The sequence below is a fragment of the Globicephala melas genome, chromosome 1, assembly GCF_963455315.2.
Source record: "Globicephala melas chromosome 1, mGloMel1.2, whole genome shotgun sequence".
NCBI lineage: Eukaryota > Metazoa > Chordata > Mammalia > Artiodactyla > Delphinidae > Globicephala > Globicephala melas.
The window spans coordinates 55,978,726-56,005,788 of NC_083314.1; the positions used below are offsets into that span (position 1 = coordinate 55,978,726).

Below are 27,063 nucleotides of genomic sequence, written 5' to 3' on the forward strand. Positions count from 1 at the left end.
GCATAATAAGTCTGAGAGACTATGAGTTCAGAATACTTAGCGTTCTTTCCAGAAAAGCAAAAGATGTCCCATTATCCTCAAGATTCATATTCTTAAATCTAGGAATCCTTTTAAGGTATCAGGTTAGGAGAGTTCTTTGTAGTGGGGGTCACAAATTCCACAGGACCCAGGCAAGTAACATGAAGAAGCAAAGTAGGCCAAGAGATGGGGTGGAATACATTTTCTTTTCTATTTTGTTTTACAAAGCAAAGGAAACACATTTTATTTTACTTTATTTTTGACTGCACTGGGCAGCACGTGAGATCTTGGTTCCCCGACCCGGGATCCAACCCGTGCCCCCTGCAGTGGAAGCGCGGAGTCTTAACCACTGGACCACCAGGGAAGTCCCTGGAATCACATCTTCATCAGCCGCTCCTGCATTTTCATTATATGAAATTTTATGTGTCTGTCTTTGGAGAAAAGCATGTCAAATCTAGCAAGGAAACATTTGCCCTCAGGACATGAGTCCGAACTAGTACTTGAAAATGTGACAACAGAATTTTCTGATCACGTTTTAACAAAGGATTTACTTGCTGATCACTAAGAAGTAAATTTCAGAAAATAGTCCCCCTCCCCCACTGCAAGAATAAATCTATAATAAAACATTTTCAGTCACCCTCTCCCCTCTTCCCAAGGTGTGCCCTTTCATGTGCACTTCATCGTAGAGCCAACTGACATCCAGAAATACTCTGAAAGGCACCTGGCACTGTCGTGTTGCTCATGCCTCTGGTACACCTCCCTGGCAGGCAAGTGGAACCTTTTCTGTAGCTTCCCACTTTCAATAGAAATTTATTGAAAAATTTTCTTGATAGCAAAATACTTAAAGATTCCTTCCCCCTGCTCATCCTTCAGTTATCTACTGGAAAATTACAGAATTGAAAAGGTTTTGCCCCCAGTTGTGATCAAAACATGAAATATTGAAGAACATCTGGGTTACTCAGTTCTTAGGTTACATATGTAGATATGTACAGAGGAAGCTGAACCCCAAGTTCTATTCCTTCCCAAAATGGGTAACAGAAGAGAGGATTTGATTAGAACAGCTGAAAAAACCTGATAACTCATTCTATGATGGAGCAAAGCAGGCTTTTTCAACCATAAACTGATACCACCTTGTTGGTCATAAACCCTGCAGAGATCCAACAGGATGAGCCTCAGACTTCAAAGAGAGTCAGCAGAGAATATTAAGATATATGAACAGAAGAGAATGCTGCTAAAGGCACAGAGCAAAGAATCCCAAGGAATTTGTAGTGCCATTTTCATTTAATAAGCCAGTAGTATAGCAACCTAAAGACCTTGGCTATGATCACACCAGGATGTTTTTATGGTACTGCTGCAGGAAAACATGATGGGCAGCTGGCATCCTCTGGCTCACGGTGCTCAGTGAGCAGCTCCAGCACCAACTCTGTGGAGAGCCAGCCTATGGCTGGGGGGTGTAGCGGAGGTATTTCTTGCCAGATGGGAGCTCTTTGGTGAAGACTCCTTTAGGGAAAATTTTTTTGGCTTCCTCTTCAGGGATGGTTGGAAGGACCATCACGCTGTCTCCATTCTATTGAAAAGACATTGTGAATGGTGAAATTCAATCTTATAGTGAAGGCTAAAGGCAATAATTAACTTCAGAAAAGTAGCTACAGTTGCTGATGAGAATAATCAAATCTCCTTTGCTCTATCCCCTCTGAGGAATTTTGTTTTCGCAAGTTGATCTTTGACACTTTGGGAAGGGAAGTATTTCCCCACCTTAACAAGAAATAGTCCTGTTTTAAATCTAGTAATGGCTTGCCACCTAAGTCCTTATCATTGCCCTGCATGACTGAATCTGGCTTCCTCTCCCATCCCCGGCCTCTCCCCCCACCTCCTGCTGCTGCTTTTCCAGCACGGTGGCTCTCCTATTCCTTGAACATGCCAAGCTCATTATTAGAAAAGCTTCTTAGCTGTTCCTTCAAGCCTGCCGTGCTCTTCCCTCCTAAATATGCGTGACTTGGTCTCTCACTTCCTTCACGTCCTTCCCAAAGGTCCCTTCAGAGAAGGGCCTTTCTTGACAGCCAAATATAAAACCAACCCTCCCACCTGTGCTCCCCTTCTCCCCACCTCTCCTTGATTACTCTCTGTCGCACTTATCGTTACCTAATATACTATAAACTTGTTTATTGTTTGTCTCTACCAACTGGAATTTAAGTTCTATGAGGGCAGGGACTTTATACTGATTGTTCATTGCTGCATCCCAGTGTCTACTGTCTGCGCTCAATAAACATATGGTCAAAGAATGGAAACAGAATATAAATGGTTTGCCTGTCAGAAGAAACAAAATAACAAAACCAGGTGTTCAGGTTAGCATATTAAAAAAATGTAGCAATGTTAAGACAGTCTTGTGATATTATCCATGTCCTACATATGTCAGGAATCTTAGAGATTAAAAGTTCATGAACAGGTTTCAGAGAATTCTACATAGGTTTAAAAGACTGAAGCTTAAGAGAAATGAAATGTTTCAAGACATTAATACACCACATAGGTTTATACCCACGACTTAAGTGGCCAGTCTAGGTTCTGCTATAAATATTTTGCCATCAGGGAAGAGTTAAAGGTTTTTTAAAAAATCCTTTTACTAGGAAAAGGAATGATTCTGACCAATTAATTTGTCCAAATAATCTAAAAGTTAGAAATACAGGGAGTTTATATAAAAGGGGTTAAAGACCCTGAAAATGGCCTCTCAGCAAATCTTAAACTCAGCCAGGAGGAAAAGCCCTCCCAGTGTACTTGCATGCCAGAAACAAGAGCCCCACATAACACTGACCCTGGAGGTAGCCACTGAGAGACTGGCCCCACAGGCCTTCCAGGCAAGCTGGGTATCTGCCCTTTTAACATCTTTACCTTCCAATCAACTGGGGTGGCAACCCTCTTTTCTGCTGTCAGCTGCAGAGAGATAATTACTCGGAGAATCTCATCAAAGTTCCTGCCAGTGGTAGCCGGGTAGAGGATGGACAGTTTTAGCTTCTTATCAGGACCAAAAACAAATACCTGCAAAGCACACACACATAAACAGGACGAACTCTTTGAATGTTTTTGATACTAAAGCCTCTCAGAAGGCTCTTAAGTCATTAAAAATGTTCAAGGGTATAACAAAACAACAACAGAAATCTGCAAATATCTAGAAAGATACACCAAACAAACCGGGTGGCTGGAGTAGACATGATTTTCTTCTCCACGTTATATTTCTAAACTTGAAGGAAATTATATTTGGCTCTGGCTGTCTCAGCAAGAAACACTGATTTGCGAACTGAATCCAGGAAAGGCCTCAGGAAGGTACTATGTTAACTACGGAAGATTATCATAAAAATAATACTAATGGGAGTTGATCCTGGTCCTCAAATTGTTGTATATTTTTGCAGATGTGGGAATAAGTTTGTTCCCTAGTGGGTAAGGACAGAACAAATAAGAATTCAAAACCAGGGATGCCTTACGAAGAAGGCTATGACCCACCACCTTAAAGAGTGGGCTGTCAGGAGGACTACAGAAAAAGATTTCTCAATTTTAGGTGACATCCTAGAATAACTATTTTTATGTATTTTCAAAAGCTGTGAATTAAGCAGTTTAAAAGTTTAGCTGAAAAATTTTACTTTGTACCAGCATTTAGATAAGAAGTGAGAGTGCCACCAGGACACTTGTATCCTAATTGGACATAGTCCCCCATTTCCTTTAGTTGGTCCAAGCATTTACTTGGACATGTAGCCTGGTCAGTCACAATGACTATGTAATGGATGTATGCAACTCACCACACGAGCTGTTACGGGCATGCCCTTTTCGTCCTTCTCTGCTGGGTCCAGCATGCCCAGCTGGATGGCAAGGTCCCGATTCTTATCATCAATGATGGGAAAAGGTAACTTTTCTGTGGGCTCATCACCATTGTAAGCATTGATATCCTGAAATGCAGGGGAGAGAGAAAAGAGGAAACTAAACCAGGCATATCCTCTGAATTCAATCAGTTAACAGTCATTGTCTTGTAAGACAGGGAAGAGAGGACCATAATCATCATAATTTCTCTAAGCTATTTTAATAAGAAAATTAATGAATGAACACTCCTCATCCCAACTGCTCATTGACAGGAATAACGGTAGGGTGTAGTACTTAGGTTATAACCTAGAGCCTTCTCATGCCCAAGTCTCTTAAAATTCAGCATGCGTTTACTGCTCTGAGAAAGCAGCATTAAACTCTTTAAAAGTTGAATAATATAGAGTTAGACTTCAATCCAGGGTACCTATGCGTACCCAAATACTATAAAAACCATCAGTAGCAATGAGTTCACATCCAGAAATTAAAGCACATGCAAAGATAATTTTATAGATCTGGCCCCTGCCTCAAAAGCACCCTGACTCAGACATTAAGCTACTGTAACAAAGATATTAAGACATGAAAAGAAAACACAAAACTTAAAGCAAACACAAGAATGGAGAGTTGAATATTCACTTCAAGGACAAGTCAAAGGTAAAAATGGGTGAAAAGGCAGAGGTGAATTTACACTAGGGTGAAATCCACATAAAAACAAAGCATTCCAAGTCTGAACTAAAGGACAATAATGTCCTTGCTTCCACTCTCTATCCCTTCCTCCCCTAGTTAAAAACTTCATCCATTTTTCTATTCTGGGAAGTTTTGGGGGAAAAAAAAAAAATCTAGCTTCGTTATTTGATCTGGTGTTGACATTGCATTTAAGGTGGGCTAAGCATTATGGTAAGTACGTGTGGGATGCAGATGAGGAAGACACGGTTCCTGCCTTTAAAGGAACTTCTAATTTAGTTGGATGATTTCCGTAAGAAGTAGCAACAAACGCAAGACGGTAATATGTAAATGGCAAATGCTGAAGTACACCAGCATCCCCATTTGTGAGACTGCTGGAGTTAGGAGAGACTTCAAGAAAGGCGTATGACTTTTACCTGGGCCTTTGAAGGGTGGATAAGATTTTCACAGGGCAAAAGAAGGCATTCCAGGGAGGGGGAGCAATATTACTGAAACATGTAGGCAAGTCTGAGCATAAACTGTTGACTGGCGAAAGAGGAATTTATCTGGGTAGAGTTTTAGGAAGTAGTGAAAAAGAGGCGTTAAAGCTGGAATAAGGTCGATTTATTATGTGGAGCCTTGAAAGTAAAACAGGAGTTGATGGCATAGCAGATATGAACCTCTGTGGATTTCTCAACAGAGATGCCATAGGATAAAAGTGGCATTCATGAACTTTGAAATGGATAACAACAAATTTTAACATGTTTCTTAATTTTATTAGCTTAACCTCCCTTCTGCTGTCACTGGCGGTCTATCAGGTCGCCACAGCTAAAATAACAATCAATATGGTTTCATACTAGAGGCACCTTGAGGTTTCCTATGTAACCAGTTGTGTGTCAAAGTTTGGACACTGCTTCTGAAAGTTGGGACTTATTTCCTATTTAATGCAATCACAGTTTTGAAAATTCTAGGGCACAAGCTCACCAGTGAAAATGAACCTGGGTGTGTTCCTATACTTTGAAGGGTATTATACAATTGGCTATAAACTCTTCCTTCAGCCACCTGTACTTGCAATGATTGCTCTGCAGTAATTCTCAACCCTGCCATTTGCATGATAGGCACTACATTACACCCATGAAAAGCAAAGAACAATATGCTTTGGCTTTATACTAAAATCAAGCAAATTCCTACTCTCTATCATCTAGTGTCAAAGAGAGTATTAGTTTGGGGTTCAAATCCCACTGCCACCATTTTCTTGCAGGGAAGTCTTTAGTGTGTCCTTCCAACTGCCTGGGTGAAAAAAGTACTCTCATCTGAAAAGCTGGGAGCAGGAACCATATACCTCCCCTACAGGGCTGCTCCCAGAAACTAACGAGAAACTGCCTGTGAGATACTGTGGAAATGCCAATGACCATTCACAGCCAAGTGTAAGGAATGAAAACAATCCACCTCAAGAAAGAGAAATGCCTTCCCTTTTCTCCTATACATGATTCTTCTAATCTCAGACACTTAGAATGAACTGGTATAAAGTGGCATGGGATGCAGCCCCAGGTGGCCAGCTCACAAGTCAGTACTACATCGTATATTCAGTTGCATGTCAAGTGCTCGACCTAGTGCCTAGTGCACAGTAAGCATCCTTTGAAAGTTCCCTATCATTATTTAGTAGACACTGTAGCAAAGTCATTAAAATGTTCTCAAGTTAAATCTAGACCACCACATTTATTATCCAAGTAAATCCTTTTGTTGGGAGTACACAGGTCCTTCAGTTCATTCATTTGACAAATACAGACTGCCTGCCTGCCTAGGAGGTCCTGAGTACTGAGCACTGTTCCAGCAGTGCACGAAACAGGAGTCTGCCCTGCTGAGCCTCCACTCTGGTGGGGAGAAACAAACAAACGAAATCAGCAATGTGCAGAGTATTTTAGACGGTGACAAGTGCTAAGGAGACAAATCAGGGGAGGATGGGGAGTACAGAGGGGAGTTATAATTTTAGATAAGGAGGGCAAGGGTGGCCTTAATGGGTATCATTTGAATTGAGACTTGAAAGGCGTGAGGGCAAGCCACAAAGATCCCTGGGGAAAGAGTCTTCCAAACAGGATTCTGGATATATTTTGAAGGTAGAGCAGGCAAGTTAGCTGATGAATCAGACATGTGAAGTGAAAACACCAGAGGAATTAAGGATGACTCCTGGATTTTTGGCCTGAGCAACTACAAAAATACAGATGCCATTAGCTGAGATGAGTAAGACCCCCGGGATTAAGAACAGGAGCCCCGTTTTAGACCTGCTGGATTTGAGGTGATAGGACATCCCAGGGGAGATGCTGTAGGCGGTGGTTTCACCAATCTGGAAGCCAGCAGAGTCTGGCCTAGAGATGGAAATTTGGGAATCATAGCATAGAGATGTGGGTGGATGAGTTTACCAAGGTGAAGAATGTAGATAAAAAGAGAAGACGTCCAAGAAGTGAGTCCAGGGCAACTCCAGCATATATTCAGTATTAGGAGCCGGGAGATGAGGAAGCTCATGCCGCACATGAGCAGGAACAGCTAGAGAAGTGGTGTCCTGGAAGCCAAGAAAGAAGGGGGCTGAGAACTGACCACTGGATTTAGCAAGGTGGAGGTCACTGTGCAGTCCAAGTCAGACTTTCAAATAATCAGTGAAGGCTGAATCTGAGCCTTATTTGTACCTTCACCTCAAAAAACCAAGCTACTCTATAAAATTTATAGCTTAATCTGTAACCTCAAAGCATATGCCAACGGGCACTGTACCTTGCTCCAGGCAAGATGGTCTTCAACACTGTCTATTGAAAGGGCAATCATCTTAACGTTCCTCTTGGCAAATTCTGGTGCCAGCTTTGCTGCTCTGCCAAGCTCCGTGGTACACACTGGGGTAAAGTCCCGAGGGTGGGAGAAGAGAATGCCCCATCTGAATGAAGGAAAAGAAGGTCACAGTTGAATGAATAGATTATCACCAGCATCACGTACAATGAAAAATCATAAATCCTAGATCAAAAATGACTTTCTTTTTCAAATGAGTGCTTATGAAGACAATCACTTTTAAACTTTTCTGTTGAGGAATGCTTTTTGATCTTCTTATCTCCAGAAAAGCCTATGTTTAAAGCCCAATTCAATCAAAGATATGAAATTCAACATGATAAATATTTAAAAAGACTGTAAGGATGCTGCCTCCTTTAATAACTCTAGAGCCACCCTGAGTCCTTTTCAGCTAATAAAATCTGTGCTACTCAAACCAAGTACTTATTGAAATAATTTTTTTTTCTTTTTACTCTTTCTACATTTTTTTCTAAGCACAGATATGCTGACATTCACCTCCAGTAATGGATGTTCCAATATGCCCTGAATCTAGACCAATGCCTGACTACAATAATAAACAGATTATGTAATCTGAAATAAATAGGCTTCTATCCTCTATTTATATGTAAAATTAAAGCTGACACTTGATTCTTTGAAGTGAACAGATATAAAAACTTCTGTAAAACTAGTTTACTGATCTAACCTGCTAAATAGGACACCCAATATTTGTACCCTGACCAAACAACAGCATTTTAAGAGTTTTACCTATCTCTTCATTTGCAGTTTATTATTCTTTTTGCGTTAGACCAAGTGGGTAGAAAATGATAGCCTCCAATGTCGATTTCTACAACTACAGATTCTTAGGGTAATACTAATATCTAAATCATCATTGCCTAAGGTTAAATTCGTGTAAGTTTTAAGCACATTTCAAGCTAAAAGTCACCAAGAACTTTGGAGTACTGTTTCCTTCTCCTGGGCAACAGAAACTACTCTTTCGACTGAAAAGGAAAACCTAACACACAGTTTCCACACTCCTGTTGACTTAACAACATTAAAGCAGGATCCTAAACTAGTAGATGACTAACTCTAGCCTAGAAGCCAAGCTGACTTCCCTAAAGATTGCCAAGTTTTCTGAAGCACAAAGAAGAAAGCAGAGACAAGGTACCTAATTCCCAGCTACATTTGCCACTCAACTCCCAAGGTTTCAGGAAAGGAAAAGACCTTCTTACAAAAAGGATGGATGGCCCTATGGCAAGACTGGGAAGAGAGGGGTAATATTTTTAAGATTGTGGAGGGGTGTGGTATGTTTACTTTTGATAAAGGGCAATAAGACATTAAGTATGTTTTGAAATAAGCTAGCTATGAGTAAAATGTAGGCCTTAGAGTCTGTGGTAAAGGATCTGTTTAAGGGTCAGATGAGACTTAAGGAAAGTCTCCAGAACTTGAGAAAAAATGAGCAGGGCACTTCTTCCTGTATTGTTAAAGAGGTGATTAATTAGAAAAATCAGGCATTCTCTTTCCATTGTGAATCAGGAGACTGTATTGCTGAATCATGTTAAGGAACTCGTTTGAGGCCACTTCACATCCTCCCCTCTCCCAGAAGCCAAAACTCTAGTTTGCCACATGGCTAGGAACAGGATAAACTCTGGGAATGTCTTACTGTGGCCTGCCTCTCCTCTAAGTCTCCCTACTGCTGCTCTTCAGAGGAATACAATTACATTATCCCCTTTCCTTTTTCCTCATTTTCAAAAGACAAAAGGTTTCTTCATTTAAGGGAGGGGTCCCCACTCACTAAGCCCCAGAAAACCCAGGGAAAACCCATGTTTTGTTTGGTGAAGATGTACTGTGAAGAAGCTGCTTATACCCCACACATACAGAAACAGTGACTGGGCTCAATAAACTCACTAAATGCAGCACCCAAACCCCTTAGTTGTTTCCAGTTGTCAGGGGCAGGGTAGAACCTGTAACGTTTGAAATTATTTTAATTTTCTCCAGAACACACCTGGATCAAAATTTGATAGTATGAATTGAAATCACATTAAGAATGGAGTTTGGAAAAATTATATTAGGCAAAAATCCATGTATTACAATGATATAAAGGGCTCAAACTTATTTTCGGGGTAGGGCAGGAAATAGTACTATCCCATGCCTGACCCAAGGCAGACTTGTATATTTTTGTTTAGATGCAGATAGTTTTCTCATTTTCCTACTTATGGCTCCCTGAGAAGGTACCACTTTTAGTCAAATTAAGATAGATCGAGGACAATAAATGACAACAAAAAAGTCCCAAACAAATAGGGTTAGCTTAAATAGTGACATCATTTATAACTATTGCTACAGTAAATATGCTTTATATTAATATTTATTTGCAACCTAAGAGTCCTAGGAAAATTTTGTTTTATGAGGGTGAGGGCTGTAGGCAGGAATGGGAAGGAACATTATCTGAAAATCCCATCGAGTTTTGGAGAAATACTAATACCTAAATTCTGAGTATGAGACTGGGCATAGTCTGTATTTCTGAATTCTTTCCCTGCCTTTACTGCCTGAATGTTCATTTCTCATCCTTTCTCTAGCCTAGTCCTCTCTTGCAAAAAACTTAGCTCTTCCCTTAATCAGTAGCTGGCAAATGGATTTAAGGGGCGGTAAGGGGTTGGTTAGGCCTAAGGTATAAGAATCTCTCCCAGGTGCTCTGCAGAGGCCTGTCCAATCCTTGATTAATCTCATAAACTGCACCCTCTGTCTGTAATATATGTACCTGGACACTGTATATAAAAGGGATACAAAGCAAGAAGGAATTCTAACACCTTAGACCACAGTGTAGTGGGGCCACTGGAACTCCAGAACTATAATGTAACTAGACACATCTGGGATGTTTCACATTAAATCTAATCAACTTAAAGTTTGCTGATTCAGGAGCTGTACAACCACAGTAACGCCAATATACTCCTAGTCATAAAGGTATGATTGCCAGGCTAGATCATGGGTCACCAATTTGCCAAGTCTACCTGAGGCTGGAAGCAAGGCAGAAGGGGGAAGGGGCAGTGAGAGGCACTCTGCAGTGAAACAAAAGGGTCTCAAAGGGGAAGGTACGGGTGTCCAGGTGCTTGGCTATCCATGGCCACTGCAACTGAACAACCTCAGAAAGCCCTTCCCTCAAGGTGTTGCAAGTTCTGGAATGAAGGACACACACACACACATACAGAGTGTTCTGGGTTCCTCCCAAAGCTGTTATCAAATCACATTCTAGCAGCTGGGGGAGGTTCTGGGCAAAAAGTCTTTCAGCCACTATCTGGCACCTGGTGGTTTCAAATTTTTTGTGCTGAGAAGACTGCAAATACCACTGCAGCAAGTAGAACCCTCACATAACACGCTGGGCCCTTCCTGAACCTTCAGCCAGTAGCAGTGTCCTCTGACTCTGGCTTTGGACACCAACCTTCCCCAGGGAGCAAATTCCAGAACGGAGGGAGGGAGGAGGTGCGACCCTGGGCACGAGTACCGGGGAACTGACCGCCGATGCTGCCCGGCCCCTGCCCCCTCCGGCCTTCGGCTGGACCATACTACTTGCACAGTTTACCAAACAGAGGCAAACAGACGAGCTCTCCTCCGCACCGGCCTCCCGAACCCGGGACCTGCGCGGTCCCAATTTTGTTCCCCTCCCCCTTCCTCACTCCGGAGCCGGCCCAGCCACGCGGGGGACAGAAGGCGAGAGAGGATCCAATGGCCGGCGGAGGGCGGGCCGGAGGGTCGGGGCCGACCAGCAGCGCTCGGCCGCCGCGGGGCAGAAGCCACACAACGAGAGGCACGTGCAGGAACTGGTGCAGGGAGGAGGCGGGCGGCGAGCAGGGGGCTGAGCGGTGAGGAGGACGGAAGGGAGAAACAAGGGAAGGCACCCCTGAGTCCGGGCGTAACCCGAGGTCAGGGTAGGGTGAAGAGGTGGCCACTTACGAGTCTCCCAGATAGTCGTGGAAACGGATGCGGCCGATGGTAGTATTGGCCTCGAAGTTGGGAGCCTTGTCCCCGAGAAGGAGCCCTCCGGGCATGGCGGCAGCGATGACACGGAAGGAGGACTAGGCGCAACGGCGACAACCACCAGCTGGCTGGTTCCGGCGTGTGTGCTGGGAGGCGGAATAAATGGGGCTTCCAGGGGCGGGACGGGAGGGGCGGGGGTGGGCGGGACCAAAGGAAAGCCTAGATAGACGGAGTCGCGGCGGGAGCGATGGGCGGGACAAGGGGCGGGGCCAGGCCGTGGGCGGGGTGGGCGGGGCCGCGGCTGGCGTGGGCGGGAGCGAGAGTCCGGAACCGGCGGGAGTCTGGGACTGGGCTAGGGGAGGACGGACCTGTGCCGGGTCCGGCACCTCGCCAGGCCTCTGCCCTGCCGGGAGCCTGTGGACACTATCATTCTCTCCTCACGTGACAGGGAACTCAGTGACGTCGCCGTTTGGAGGCTTGGGGGTGCGTTCTGGGCTTTGGAAGTAAAGGAAGCGGAACGCAGTAGGAATGGGAGCCCCAAGGCGGACAGCCGCCCTGAGGAGCCACACGAATCCGCTGCTACCTTCCTGCACACCCACTCACGGCCGACTCCTGGCAGAGGGTTCTGGCGACCCCTGCACTCCCCGCTCTGGTAGTGTGAGCGTCTGGCATCCTGAGCGCCCCAGCCAGCCTAGCCATCCTGATTTCTGTATCAAAGGATGTGGCAAGACCCAAGCATGTGGGGCACCTTGCGTCAGAGGAAGTGGCTTTCTTGTTGCAGCAAAAATTCCAGCACCCATATCAGTAAGTGCTTGGGGGAATGTGACCAAACTTTTATTTTTATTCCACTCCCAGAGTTCATTATGAACCATAAGATATTCAACACAATTATCCTGAAGTTTAAATATAAATTTTAAAACATATTGTGATCTATTGTGTGCAAGTCAACTCTGCCACCCAAGGAAGTGGGAAGTTTAGATTCATTTATTTACTTTCTATGTGCCAAGCACAAGGTAGCCAAGATGACTGTTCTCTTGGAGCTTTCATTATAGTGAGGGATACCTATTTAACCAAGAATATATTAGACAGTAGTAAATCCTATTCAGAGAAAATAAGATTATGTGCTAGAGGGTAACTGAGGTGCTGCTTCTATTGGGTGGTCTGGTCTGGGAAAGCCTCCAGGGTAATGTAGGTAAACCATAAGTAGTTACTGCTGCCATTGTGCCTAGAGTGTTCCTTTTTGGGGATGAGCTCCCAACTTCGAGGCCAAAACAACCAGTTATTAGCTGCATATGTTTCCACAACTATTTTAGTTTCCATAGTAAGTGCTCTGGAAATGGTAGCTATTATTTGGATGATGGTAGTAGGTTATGCAATAACCCTTGCTTTGCCAACTGTTTGCTAGGCACTGTGCCAGACCTGGTGATACAGAGAAGAGATACAGTCTCTGCTCATACAGGGAAAGCAGACGTACATACAGTTACGAAAAAAACGTAAATGCTGATGGAGGGTTGGGGGGAGGGGAGGGTCCCAGATTGTTAAGAGTCCAAAGGTATGAAAAATTCTCTGGGTGGGGCTCCGCAGGCTTAAAAAAGGCACAGGGCAGTGTTAAGAGAAGTGACTCACATACTAAGATTTGTTTTCATCATAGTGATGTTTTTGTGTGTGGGCATGCTAATCATACTTTCCAAGTTCTCCTCTGAACAAAGACTTGTAGTAAGATTACTGGAAAAATTTCTTAGCCACTCTGGAAAACTCTGTGAAGCTACTATAATTTAATCTGTAAACTAATTTGACTCCAAGCTATGCCCCACCACTTACTGACATTGTCTATTGGCAGTTTAACCACACTCTTGCCCTGTTATTTTTCTTAGGTTAGAATTAGGAGGAAAATGAGTTCCATCCTAATGTAACCCTATCTCTGGCAAAAATTGTAAAAGTTAAAGGTTGACTAAAGGCCATATGTTTCAATGTGGAACAAGGTAGAGCATGTTTCTTTGTAAAAGTAGAGAATGTTCCCATATACTTAATATGCAGACAAAGTCAAAGGAACACCAACTGTCCTGCCTGACTCTTGTAGGTAGTTGAGTTTAACCTCTGTACTACACTGAAGGAAGATGTAGTAGCCAGGAGAAGAGTGGAGAGTGGCAGGAATTCGAGAAGCAGAGCAGCAGATGACTGATGCTGAAGGGTGCAAGATAACCTATCTAGTCATTAAAGGATACTTTACACAGGATACTGATAGCCTGCTAGCTTCCAACCTTAAACTACAGTGGGCTAAGCCCCACTGTAGAGGGAAAAGCAAGAAGTGCCATGAGAAAGGAGGAGGGGCCAGGGAGGCATCCCAGGGAGAGACCAAAATGTGGAAAAGGGAGAGTTGCAGAGAGGGTGGAGGCTTTATCAGAAAAAAATGTCTTCTGACAGCTGGCAGGGTTGGGGAGAACTTGAAGTCCTTAGAATTAACTCCTGATTGACAGGAAGGAAGGGTTTGCAGGGGTTTTCAGAGGGCTCTGACTGTTGGCTGATTGATAGTCTCTTCTGTCCTTACTGCTTTGGACGGACTGAAGGAAAAGGTGAAGGGATTGGCAATGGCCATTTGGAAGAACAACAGTACATTAGGTTGTCTCCTCTCTCACTAGGTTGTGAACTCCTAAAGCTTAGACCATGTGTTATTGATAAATATTTGTGACCTGTTAGACATAGTGGTGTGGAGCTAGATTGCACAAAGTATTGAAGAAGCGTTTGGGCACCTTCCTACAGCCACACAGCAAAGCTTCTTGTCCACCTTCTGCTGGAAATAAAAGAGCAATGTGTCCCTGGTTATAATTGTAGCTAGGTAAAAATTCTTATGCATGTGGGAGGAGATATATAAAACTTACCTTCTGCTGGAAATAAAAGAGCAATGTGTCCCTGGTTATAATTGTAGCTAGGTAAAAATTCTTATGCATGTGGGAGGAGATATATAAAATTTGAAATTAATGTTAGGGGGGTGGGATGATGTTTTTAAAACAATTCTTATAAAGCTTTCTTGTTAAATTTGATTTTCTTTTCAGAAAAAAAAAAATAGAAAGAGGTATTGGAGTACAGGAAACTGCTGATCAGGGCAGTGCTATCAACCTGCTGTGTGAGTGGGGCTGATAATCTCTCCACTGCTCTTCTTTATCATGTTTAATGTGGGTACTCCTCCCTATCATATCCTCCAACCTGGAAAGAAAGCAAAGTATTGGGCTGGCCAAAAAGTTCATTCAGTTTTTCCCATAAGATCCTATGAAAAACCTGAACGAATTTTTTGGCCAACCCAATAGGATACGTGGGAGTAAAAATGAAAACAAAACAGCTTTTAAAATGCTAAAACGATGAATAGTTCTCAGAGGGGCTTTGGAGCAGTAAGTTCTGACACTTCTTTTCTCAAATAAAGCACTCTTCCTGAAAGTTTACTGCTTACACTGAAAGAGACTGTTTAGTAAGTTTCACAAATTATGATTTTTTTGGGGGGAAAATTTACTCATAAATGGTTAAAGGATTAGATTTTAAAGCATGATATAATAAAAACCAAAAGCCAATTTGGAATTGCTTAAAGGATGTTGAGTTAAGTTAACCAATTTTTTTCTGCTTTTAGTTAAGCATAAAAGGCCTGATGCTCTAAAGGAAAAAAATTAAGATTTTTACAGAGTGGGCAGTGAATATCAATTCGTGAAGCTTCATATCTGTGTGTGTGTGTGTGTGTGTATGTATGTATGTATGTGTGTGTATATATATATATATATAGAGAGAGAGAGAGAGAGAGAGAGAGAGAGAGAGAGGGAAAGAGATTGTCATAGAGAGGAAGGAGGGGAAAGGTAAAGAGAGAAACCAGAGAGCAAAGAATTCATAGGAGCTGGGAAAGGGAAGAAGAAAGAAAAAGGGGAAAAAAAAGAAGTGTTTTGGAGAGGAACCAATCTGAATGCCTGCCTTGCCCAGACTCCTCCTAAGGAAAACTGACCACATGGCCCTGCCACTCTTGCCATCAGTGGTTGCACAGGACTGGGTGTCTGGCTCAAAGGCAATCACCCTACAGACTGCCTAACAGCTTGTGGGGGCCTGGTACACAATGCCTTATTATTGGATCTTCTTTGGGTGGCTGGAATGCAAGAAAACATATTCAGACAGCAGTTCACAGTAGGGGTAGAAGCTGAAAGATGGTCAGGTAAGGTAGTAAGCAGAAGCCATGAGACAGCCAGGAGAAGAGTGGAGAGTGGCAGGAACTCTAGAAGCAGAGCAGCAGATGACTGATGCTGAAGGGTGCAAGATAACCTATCTAGTCATTAAAGGATACTTTACACAGGATACTAATAGCCTGCTAGCTCCCAAACTTAAATTCTTTGAGGCCTAATGCCAGGGTGAACTAAAGCTGGGTGGTGAGAGAAGTCCTCCCCAGGTACAGGCAATCAAGCTATGAATTTTCTGAGAATTTAAAGATGGTGACAATGATAATAATAATATTAACCTGCTTGCTATTATCACCAAGATCTGGCTGTTCCAAGCAATGTTAGTGATACAGTACTCTTAGACAAATCTTGATGCTGGTCTAAATCATAAACAATTGCTGCAGTCACTGTTGAGTTTTAATAATGTATATACCTTAGCTGCAGATTGGCACATTTTAATTACTTATCCTTTATTTTTAAAAAGGTCTTCTACATAGAAGTTAATTTGGAGAATTCTCCATTATATAATCAGCTCTCTCTGTATATAGACCTCATTTATTTCAAGAGTGAATTGGTTGTGGTTCAAGCTGTCTTCTAGCACAGTTTCTGTCTCCAACTCCTGAGGTAATAATTCCTGCATTTAAACAACAGATTTGAAGTAAGCAACAATAGCTCAATGATTATAAAGTTAAAGTAACAACTCAAGGTACTTTATTACGAGTGACCACTTGGAATTTTTGTGTTTAAAATTTAAAACATGTATGTACTATCGTGTCATCTGCAAACAGTGATGGTTTTACTTCTTCCTTTCCTATATAGATTCCTTTTATTTCTTTTTCTTCTCTGATTGCTGTGGCTAAAACTTCCAAAACTATGTTGAATAAAAATGGCGAGAGTGGGCATCCTTGTCTTATTTCTGATCTTAGAGGAAATGCTTTCAGCTTTTCACTGTTGAAAAGCTGTGAGGTTTTCATATATGGAATTTATTTTGTTGAGGTGTGTTCCCTCTATGCCTGCTTTCTGAGGAGTTTTTATCATAAAAGGGTGTTGAATTTTGTCAAAAGCTTTTTATGCATCTGTTGAGATGAACATATGGTTTTTATTCTTCAGTTTGTTAATGTGATGTATCACATTGATTGATTTGCAGATACTGAAGAATTCTTGCATTCCTGGGATAAATCCCAGTTGATCATGGTGTATGATCTTTTTGGTATAAAGAAATAAAATATTTATTTAATAAAGAAATAAAATGAATCCAAATAGGAAAGGAAGAAGTAAAACTGTCACTGTTTGCAGATGACATGATACTATACATAGAAAATCCTAAGATGCCACCAGAAAACTACTAGAGCTCATCAGTGAATTCAGATAAGTTGCAGGATAGAAAATTAATATACCGTGTTTTCTATACACTAACAACAACATATCAGAAAGAATTAAGGAAACAATTCCATTTACCATCGCACCAAAGAAAATAAAATACCTAGAAGTAAACCTACCTAAGGAGACAAAAGACCTGTACTCTGAAAGCTATAAGACAGTGATGAAAGAAATTGAAGACGACACAAACAGATGGAAAGATACACTGTATTCTTGGATTGGAAGAATCAGTATTGTCAAAATGACCATACTAACCAAGGCAATGTACAGATTTAATGCAGTTCTTATCAAAATACCAATGACATTATTTACAGAACTAGTACAAAAAACTTTAAAATTTGTATGGAGACCCAAAGACCCCAAATAGCCAAAGCAATCTTGAGAAAGGACAATGGAGCTGGAGGAATCAGGCTCCCTGACTTCAGACTATACTACAAAGCTATAGTAATCAAACAGTGTGGTACTGGCACAAAAACAACAGATGCATAGATCAATAGAACAGGATAGAGAGGCCAGAGATAAACGCACACACTTATGGTCAGTTAATCTACGACAAAGGAGGCAAGAATATACAGTGGAGAAAAGATAGTCTCTTCAATAAGTGGTGCTGGGAAAACTGGACAGCTGTATGTAAAAGAATGAAATTAGAACATTCTCTAACACCTTATACAAAACTAAACTCAAAGTGGATTAAAGACCTAAATGCAAGACTGGATACTACAAAACTCCTAGAGGAAAACATAGGCAGACACTCTGACATAAATGTAGCAATATTTTTTGGGGACCCATCTCCTAAAGTAAAGGAAATAAAAGTAAAAATAAACAAATGGGACCTAATTAAACTTAAAAGCTTTTGCACAGCAAAGGAAATCATCGACAAAATGAAAAGACAACCTACTGAATGAGAGAAAATATTTGCAAATGATATGACCTATAAGGGATTAATATCCAGCATATATAAACAGCTCATAGAACTCAACATAAAAGAAAACAAACAAACAACCCAATTAAAAAATGGGCAGAAGAACTGAAGAGACATTTTTCTAAAGAGGAAATGCAGATGGCCAACAGGCACATGAAAAGATGCTCAACATCACTAATCATCAGGGAAATGCAAATCAAAACCACAAAGAGATGTCACCTCACACTTGTCAGAATGGCTATTATCAAAAAGAACACAAATAACCAATGTTGGCAAGGATGTGGAGAAAAGGGAATCCTTGTACACTGTTGATGGGAATGTAAATTGGTGCAGCCACTGTGGAAAACAGTATGGAGGTTTCTCAAAAAACTTAAAAATAGAACTGCCATAGGACCCAGCAGTTCCACTCCTGGTTATATATCCCCAAATCCCCAAAACAGTAATTTGAAAAGATACATGCACCCCAATGCTCATAGCAGCATTACTTACAATTGTCAAGGTATGGAAGCAACCTAAGTGTCCATCAACAGGTGACTGGATAAAGATGAGGTATATATGTATGGTGGAATACTACTGAGCCATAAAAAATAATGAAAGTTTACCATTTGCAGCAACATGGATGGACTTGGACGGTATTATGCTAAGCGAAATAAGCTAGACAGAGAAAGACAAATATTGTATGATATCACTTATATGTGGAATCTAAAAAATACAACAAACTAGTGAATATAACAAAAAAGGAAGCAGACTCACAGATATAGAGAACAAACTAGTGGTTACCAGTGTGTGTGGGGAGGGGCAGTATAGGAGTGAGGGAGTGGGAAGTACAACTATTGTGTGTAAGATAGGCTCAAGGATGTATTGTACACATGGGGAATATAGCCAATATTTTGTTATAACTGTAAATGGAAAGTAACCTTTAAAAATTTATACAAATAAAAAGTTTAAAACATGTCTACACTGAAAACTATAAAGCATTGCTAAAAGAAATTAAAGAAGATACAAATTAATGGAAAGACATTCCAATTTCATGGGTTGGAAGACTTAAGATGCCAATACTACCCAAAGCAATTTATAGATGCAGTGCAATTCCTATCAAAGTCCCAAAGTTATTTTTTTCAGAAATGAAAAAATCCATCCTAAAATTCATATGGAATTCTAAGGGATGTTGATTAGACAAAATAATCTTGAAAAAGAAGGACAAAGTTGGAGGTCTTATTTATTTATTTTATTTCAAAACATGTTACAAACCTATAGTTATCAAAATAGTGTGTTACTGGCAAAGACAGACAAATAGACCAATGGAATAGAATAGACAACACAGAAAAAACCGTTACATATATTGTCAAATAATCTTTGACAAGGGGGCCAAGGCCGCTTGATGAGGAAAGATAGTCTCTTCAACAAGTGGTGTAGGGAAAATTGGACATCCACATGCAAAAGGATGAAGTTGGACTCTTACCTTAGACTATATACAAAAAAAAGTAAAAAGTAAGAAGAAGCTTTTTTAAAAATGAACTTCTATGAAAGCTTCCTTGACCAAAATCTAGCCCATAAACCTCCGTAAGATTACCTGTCAAGGGCAAATGCAAATGCTAAAAGTCTTTTCCACAAATATTAGTAAAAAATCTTTAGTGATCTGAGTGGGTAACCTTAACTTGTTCCATCTGCCAGAAACACAATTTGGATCCAACTGTTCTTTTATAAACTAGTGAGTTTTGTGTTCTCGTACATGTCTTATGGCCAAAATTTGCAAATGAAAACGGTAAGGTTTCTCTTTGCGTCTGTATCTTTATGTATGTCTGTGTATGTATGCTATGTATATGTGATACTTTTCTACCTTCAGATGGTATTGCCAAAAGTAAGTTGTAAAAGAGCTCTATTTAATTTGCTTTAAAAAAGTGCTTATATAAATTAAGACTAGTCAAATGGGCTTATGTTGTCTCTATTACATATTTAGTTATAAAATTATGAATTCATAATCTAAGAACAAAAATATAATAAAAATAAATTGTTTAATGTTTGTAAAGCACAGAAGTAAACAGAGAGAGAGAGAGAAAAGCCACATGTTTAACTTTTTAGATACTTTGTTTCCGTGATGTTTGTGGTTTTTTATATATATATTCATTTTATATATGTGATTCATTTTCAACAATGATTGTTTTATAAAATATGTCTGCTTAAACGTAGTTTCCAAAATATTTTTGGTAACTTGAATCCTTAGTTACAATAAATTAAATTAAATGATGATATTCATTGAATATCTAGGTCATTTCCAAGTAAGATAAAATACTGAAACAGTAAATGCTAAACATATCTAATTTTAGCTTCTTATTACAGAGAGAGAAGAGATAGTTAGGTCTGTTAATAACATATTCTTCTAGCCACATTGAAAAAAAGAAGTCTATTAAGAAATTCATATGCATCTAGAAATTATGAAATGATGTATTTATAAATTTTCCAGTCTACTACAGAAGTTAGTATGTGACAAACAGTTCACAATTGCCTGATTCTTAGTTTTCACTGAAAATTAGCATTACTAAGAGTTAAAAATTTAGATCAACACATGTAACTAAAAGTACTAGAAATAATAATAACAAAAACTATGCATGCAAGTATACAAGTAAAGTAGGATATGATTTTGATTAAAAAAAAAGATATGAGGTATAAAGTTGTGTTTTTGTTAAGGAAAATGGAAAGAAATTTTGTCCTAGTTTAGAGGTTATTTAAAGTTGGTTCAGAATTTTTTTAAAAAGAGGAGAATAAAGGACAAAAACTAAATGGATATAGAAAGTTGGGAAGAAGAGAAAGAAGGAGAGAGAAAACTTTATCTTATGTAATCAAGCTGGCTAAAAATTAAATGAAATTATTATAAGGATTTAAAAAATAAGCTTCACAATCAGTAGTGTCCCTATGCAAAACTAAAATTTAATTTTATTTCTCTGTTAAAATGACAAAGTTTTCTTGAATTATTGGTCTGCTCTTAATAAGAGACTATAAAACTTTCTTTACCTTTTAAGTAATCCTACCTAGGATACCATGTTTTGTTTTTTTGATTTTTTTTTGGTCTTATCTATTTTCTGTGCTTTATTGTTGTCTTTAACAGGGCTTTGATTACTTAACAGAAACTGAATTTTCTCAATATTAAAAGAGCTAAGGATTTTTGTTCATTTGTTTTTAACAGCTACGTAATGTTCTGTATTTGCCTTCAAAATCTTTAGTTGTCACTTTGGTTAATCATGTCACAATTACCTGTGATCCTATTTAATCCTGTGTTTTAAACCTTTGACATTTTTGACAAACTTCCCAAAATCAAGTTCTAAATGAAGTCTGTTGACCTTGAACTAACTTTGGGAATTTTTTGGAGAGCCCCAGAATATCTCAAGAGATTTGTTCTCTCTCCTTATAAAAAGAGAGATATTAAACTATTTAGGCTTATTTGATATGTCAAATTACATGGGAAGCATAGTCAAGTAAGAAGTGATGTTTGGCCTTTCTGGGTTATATTTGTGTGGATATATATTATTAATGTAAGTGTTCCAGAAATTGTATGGAATTCTTAGCAATCTGAAATGTCCTGGTATAATGTTATAGTCAAATTCCAGTTATCATCTTAAAATGTATGTCACATAAATAACAAAATTTTCTTGTCTATTGTATATAAATGAACTCTTATTAGATCCTTAACCATGGCTATTTTTAAGTCTTTTGTCATTCACAGTTATTGTTTTACTCTGATGCTTTCCTGAAAGCTTTTGCAAGCAGCTATGATCCAAAATTGCTTGTCCTCAAAGAGATTAATGGAAAGGAACCTGACAAATACTCTAGAATACAGAATTCTGATAACTTTTAATATCACACCATTGTACTGGGTATGAATTTTCAGAACTCTAATGGAAAAATTGGTGGATTCATAAAACTGCAAACCCAATATTAAACATAATAACAATTACATGGCACTGAATGAACTGATGAGGATGATTATAATTTTTATGAGTTTTTGTTTGGAACATTGCTGGTTCTTTAATATTTTGTTTTTCAGATTTAAGAAAATGTTCTCCTCTTTTCTCTTAACTATCTCTAACTTACAGCAACTTGTTAAGTTAGGAAAACGTGTGGACAAAGGTGAAACAATGACTTTTTCTCTCTACCTGATCCCTCCAGAATTTGGAAAAGCTTACTGAATATTCTTATTTTTGTGACAGTTTAGTTAGTTTTATAAATTCAATAAGAATCTGTTCTCCTCATAACAGGACACAATTGGAAGCATTGGTTATATTACTGAGGCTTTGACTGGAATGTCATATTTGAGAATGATGCATAGAATCAGATCTGACCAGATAGCTTTAAGGAAGTAAGGTTGACTTTAATGAGCTAATAAAGACCACTTGGAAAAACCAACTTGTGTCTTGCTTATAGTGTTCTCACCTCACAGTGAGTAAGGGAGATCGCTACCTGGCAGGCCCAGGAACCTCAGAATATTTTTGGGACCTTAAGAAGAGAGGAATTCACCCAAATCCATAGGTGTTACAGGCGAAGTCTTGTGACTCCTTGGCTTCCTAGCCTTGAGATGCTTTTAAAAGCCCAAATCTGAGGTTCCTTATGAAAAGTTCCAGCAAAGCAAACTCAAAAGACCCTTGGTCAGTCACGATTCTTGCTGCACTTACATAAGTAATCAGGCCAAATTTAATGAGATTAGACTTATTTTGAAGACAAATTTGTCTTACTGTAGACAGAAAAATTATCAGTGCTAGAAAAAGTGGCACACTCTTGTGGATATTAGATTCTAGCCCTGTTCATTGTCTTTGAGATTTTATTATTTACCTATAAACTTTACTGGATCCTGAATTCTTCAAGCTTCCTCCAACACCTGGCTACAGCTCTCCAAATTATTGTTTTCAATTTTTCTCCCAACCTTCTACACTTGGAATCACTAAGAACTACAACTGCCCTTTTTCCAAAGCACTGCAAGTTGCAGCTGGATGAATTGATATGAACTTCAGAGAAATCACCACAACAAATGTGATATATGGACATCCTTCATGCCTGCTGCTATGTAGGCCACTCAGAAAGTTTGCCAGAACACCCAACACCAACATTGTAGGCATTCAAACTACAAACCAGGAAATTCATCAAAGACTGCCACTCCATCCTCACTCCACCATCAAATGAAGCCCCATATCTAGATATAGTCTTTACTGGCTGCTCTCCAGACTAAAAAAATTAGTTCATAATTCACTCCTATCATTAAAATTTGTTTTTAAAAACATTTCCATAGGAATGCCTCATTAAATACCTGATTGCTTGCACGTACAGAGGCCAAATTTAGGTGGAGGCCCATCTGCAACACTGACTCCTTAAGTGAAACACAACTGTTTAACTGGACTGACCTATTCCCAAGACTAAGAGACTGATTAATTAAGATATGGGACAATGTAATTAGATTTGTTCTTTTCTGCTTGTTCCAATTTATGGTTTTCTTCTCCTTGGCTTGATCTCTTATCTCACAACATCTAACTCAAGTCTTTCTGCAGTGACTAACTCAGCCTTTAACATATGAAACTTTCCAGGACTTCCCTGGTGGCACAGTGGTTAAGAATCCACCTGCCAAAGCAGGAAACGTGTGTTCGATCCCTGGTCCGGGAGGATCCCACATGCCGCAGAGCAAGTAAGCCCGTGCACCACAACTACTGAGCCTGCACTCTAGAACACGTGAGCCACAACTACTGAGCCTGCGTGCCACAACCACTGAAGCCCGTGCGCCTAGAGCCCATGCTCTGCAACAAGAGAAGCCACTGCAATGAGAAGCCTGCGCACTGCAATGAAGAGTAGCCCCCGTTCACCGCAACTAGAGAAAGCCCGTGTGCAGCAATGAAGACCCAACGCAGCCAAAAATAAATATAAAATAAATTTATTAAAAAAAATATATGTATGAAATTTTCTGAAGATAAAGTTTCAAATGGGAAACTGAAGGAAACCAGAATGTCACCTCAAAATATGCCTCTTTCTTTGACATAAAAATTATTTTGAGCTGAAGTCAATTAAGAAACATCAAAGTCAGAAAAACCTGCCTCTTTCTTCCTAAAGGCAGTATATAAATTCTCCTTTCGCTGGAGACAGCTCAGAGATGGCACCAGAGAAACCTGCAAGCAAACTTTACTCCATTAGTTTCCTCACATATATTTACCTTCCCACAGCTCACCACTCTTGGAAGCCTAAAACAACTTTCCTCTGTCCTGCCATTTCTGTACTAATTTATTTCTCCTTGTTGAAGATGCTATGTAAGCCACAGTTCTAAGCGAGTATCTATCCATCTTCCATCCAGCCAGGTGCCTCGGGAAAGCTGACCTTACCTCCAGCTCCAGAGATAGTCCTAATTGGTCCAAGATAATCCAGCATTACCTGGGAACTTATTAGAAATGCAGATTATCAGGCCCCACGCCAGACCTACTGAATCAGAAACTGGGGATTGAACCCTGCGATAATATGTTTTAATAAGTCTTCCAGGGGATTCTGATGCTACAGACTAAAACAAAACCATGCCATTAATCGGGATTGGTTCAGGGACAGGCATTTGATCTAACTCTTTCTAATGAGACGTGACATCCACTAGGGCAACTTCCGGGAAAAGTGTCCTTGCTCCTAAGCGAAAACCAAAAGGAGTCATTTTTTCATCTTCCTCTGAGAATTGTGCCTGGCTGCTTGGAAATACTGCAGTCATGTTTATAAAAGACCAGGAATGACATCACACCAAGAGTGGCAGAGCAGAAAGATGGGAAAAAAATCTGGATTCTTAATAACATGATTGAACTACAACCCATCCTGAAACTTATTCTACCTCTAGACTTCCTGCTGAGTCAAGAAATACCCATATTGTTAAAGATAATTTGGATCAGGGTTTCTGTTACTTGCTGTCAAAAGTCTGATAAATTAGACTTACTAATAGTTTACTTTGGATTTAAAAATTTTTATTCATTAGTGAAAAGGACACAAGATTTATTTTATTTTATTTTTGCTAGCATTGGTAGTCAGGATAAACTTCTTAATAAAGTAAATTGGGAAGCTTGTCCTAATTTTTATTATCTGAATAATTTAAATAGTTCAGGAATTATCTGTTCTTTAAGATATGTTGGACTTTCTGGTAAAACAGTCTGGAACTAATGCTTGTTTTGAAGTTAGAACTTTTGGTACGTTTTCAAGTTCTCTGATTATTGGGCTAATTTTCTCTCTTCAAGAGTCAATATTAGTAATTTATATCTTCCAAAGTGTGTCTATTTCATGTAGATTTTCTAAGTTATTGGCGTATGTTGGAAATTTTATAATTTAAATCTATTTTTGGTTATATTCCCTTTCTCATTGTATGTGTTTTTATTTCCTCTCCCTTTTTCTTGGTTCTACTTACTAATGATTTTTATGTTGTAGTTTTCAAAGATAAAACAAGAACAAAACTATTGTTTTATTTATCAGGTCTATGCAGTTTTGCTATGCTTTCTAAGTTCATTAATTTCTACTTTTATTTTACTTAGTTTCTTTCTCCTATTCTCTGTTGGTTTATTTTGATGTTCTCTTTTTAGTTTCTTGAATTGAATGCTTAAATCATTTACTTTGTCTTCTATGTGTTAATCAGATCACTAAAAATTCTGAATTTTTCTTTCAGTTAAGCTTTGGTGGTATCCCATTAGTTCTGAAATGTAGTGTGTTTTTAAATTTCTAAACATTCTGTATTTTAGCACTGATTTCTACTTTAACCCAAGAGTTATTAGAAAACTGTTATATAATGTTCATGGGATTGGATTGGGTTTGCTACCTTTTTCTTATTAATTTCTCGTTTTCTTGCAATATGATCTGTACCTTTGGAAGCATACTGAGATTTTATTTGCAACCTAGACCTTGATAAGTGTTTATCAATGCTTCATGGCCATTTAAAAAGAATGAATAGCCTCTGTTTAAAGACTATGACAAATATTTGCCTGTGTACACCTGTCTTTCTGTCTGTCCATCAATCTATTATTGTTTCCCCATTCCTCCCTATCTACTAAAGCTTATTAATGTCTTCCTTCTTTTCCTTACTCTTTCTCTTTCTACAGCATCAATCTCTGCTTCTCCACTGCTCATTCTATTAGCATACAAACATGCCCTCGTACAGTTCTGTCTAATAGGGATATAAGGTGAGCCACATATGTAATTTAAAATTTTATGATAGACACCTTAAAAAAGTGAAAAGAAAAAGTAAAACTAATTGTAATATATTTTATTTAACCCAATATATATAAAATATTATCATTTTAACATGCAATCAACATAAAAATTATTAACAAGATATTTTATACTTTTTTGTACTAAGTTTTAAAAATCTGATACATTATTTACACTTATAGCACATCTCAGTTTTGCAATAGTCACATTTCAAGTGTTCAACAACTACCTGTGACTAGTGGTTCCCATATTAGACAGCTCAGTTTAAAAGTCCTACCTTGATTCAACATTTCCTCCTGCTACAACTCACTTCTCTGTTCCTTTCTCTTTTTCTTCCTCTACCCATTAAAACTCATCTCGTTAAATCCAATAGAATTAGTGTTTGACAGAACTGACTACTTTTTGGGGAACCACTTCTTACTCTGCTTCCATAACACCAAACTCTCCTGATTTTTTTTGCTTCTCTCACTGGTTAATCTGTCTCCTTTACTGACTCCTCATCTTTTCCCTGATTTCTAAGTGTTGGAGCTTCACAGGCACATTCCTTGACCCTTTTATCTAACTACAGTTTCTCTGTAAGTGATGTCATCTAGTCCTATGACCTTAAATAACAACCACATGCTGATGCCCATTTTTATCTTAAGCCAACCTCAAGATTTGCATTGCCATCTATCTGCCATTTTGACCTCTGTCATAAACATATGAAATATGTCCAAGATGTAATTCATAATTCCCCACCTCCCCCACCAAACAAACTCATTTGATACAAGACTGAATATCCCGTTTTCCCCTTCTCTCTTAAGAGAAAGTCATCCTGAGTCCTCCTTTAACGCACCTCCAAAAGGACTCGACATCAAGTACAAGTGATTCTGCCTCCCAAGTATATCTTGTAATTGTTTATCTCTCTCCATCTTTACTCCTAGTCTCTGTATTCAGGTGTTCCAGTTATTAATTTATTTTCCTTTAGCTCCAAATCTACCTTTCTTTGTCCTACTTTATGACCCTCGAGCTATACTCTGCAAACTACATTTTTTTCTCTGCCAGATGTTGAGTTTGGCCAGTTGGGGGTGAAGA

General features: G+C 39.4%; 2 protein-coding genes across 3 annotated transcripts in view; one reads left to right on the forward strand and one right to left on the reverse strand.

Moving 5' to 3' along the window:
- Nucleotides 1-1,280: 1,280 nt before the first annotated feature.
- PRDX6 (peroxiredoxin 6) lies at nt 1,281-11,461 on the reverse strand. The gene is made up of 5 exons (XM_030875452.3): nt 11,281-11,461; nt 7,291-7,447; nt 3,807-3,953; nt 2,905-3,051; nt 1,281-1,585 (listed from the first exon to the last, which is right to left on the reverse strand). Exons 1-5 carry the CDS (start codon nt 11,373-11,375, stop codon nt 1,457-1,459), a joined length of 675 nt encoding a protein of 224 aa, XP_030731312.1. The 5' UTR covers nt 11,376-11,461; the 3' UTR covers nt 1,281-1,456.
- Nucleotides 11,462-11,626: 165 nt separating this feature from the next.
- The window catches only part of TNFSF18 (TNF superfamily member 18), a 389,686-nt gene continuing 374,249 nt past the window's right edge, over nt 11,627-27,063 (forward strand). The window contains exons 1-3 of one of the 2 annotated variants that reach the window (XM_060296286.1): nt 11,627-12,108; nt 15,976-16,115; nt 25,881-25,961. The gene's annotated coding sequence lies outside the window, so the exon portion shown is untranslated. The remainder of the gene's footprint in view (nt 12,109-15,975; nt 16,116-25,880; nt 25,962-27,063) is intronic. The other variant, XM_060296292.1, reaches the window with a different exon arrangement.

Bases quoted from the DNA above. Each gene is read 5' to 3' on its own strand.
- PRDX6 (XM_030875452.3), bottom strand. From the start codon at position 11,375: ATGCCCGGAGGGCTCCTTCTCGGGGACAAGGCTCCCAACTTCGAGGCC. The intron at 7,448-11,280 runs GTAAGTGGCCAC...TCCTTCATTCAG, and splicing joins CACGACTATCTGGGAGACTC to ATGGGGCATTCTCTTCTCCC. The intron at 3,052-3,806 runs GTGAGTTGCATA...TGTGCTTTGCAG, and splicing joins TGCCCGTAACAGCTCGTGTG to GTATTTGTTTTTGGTCCTGA.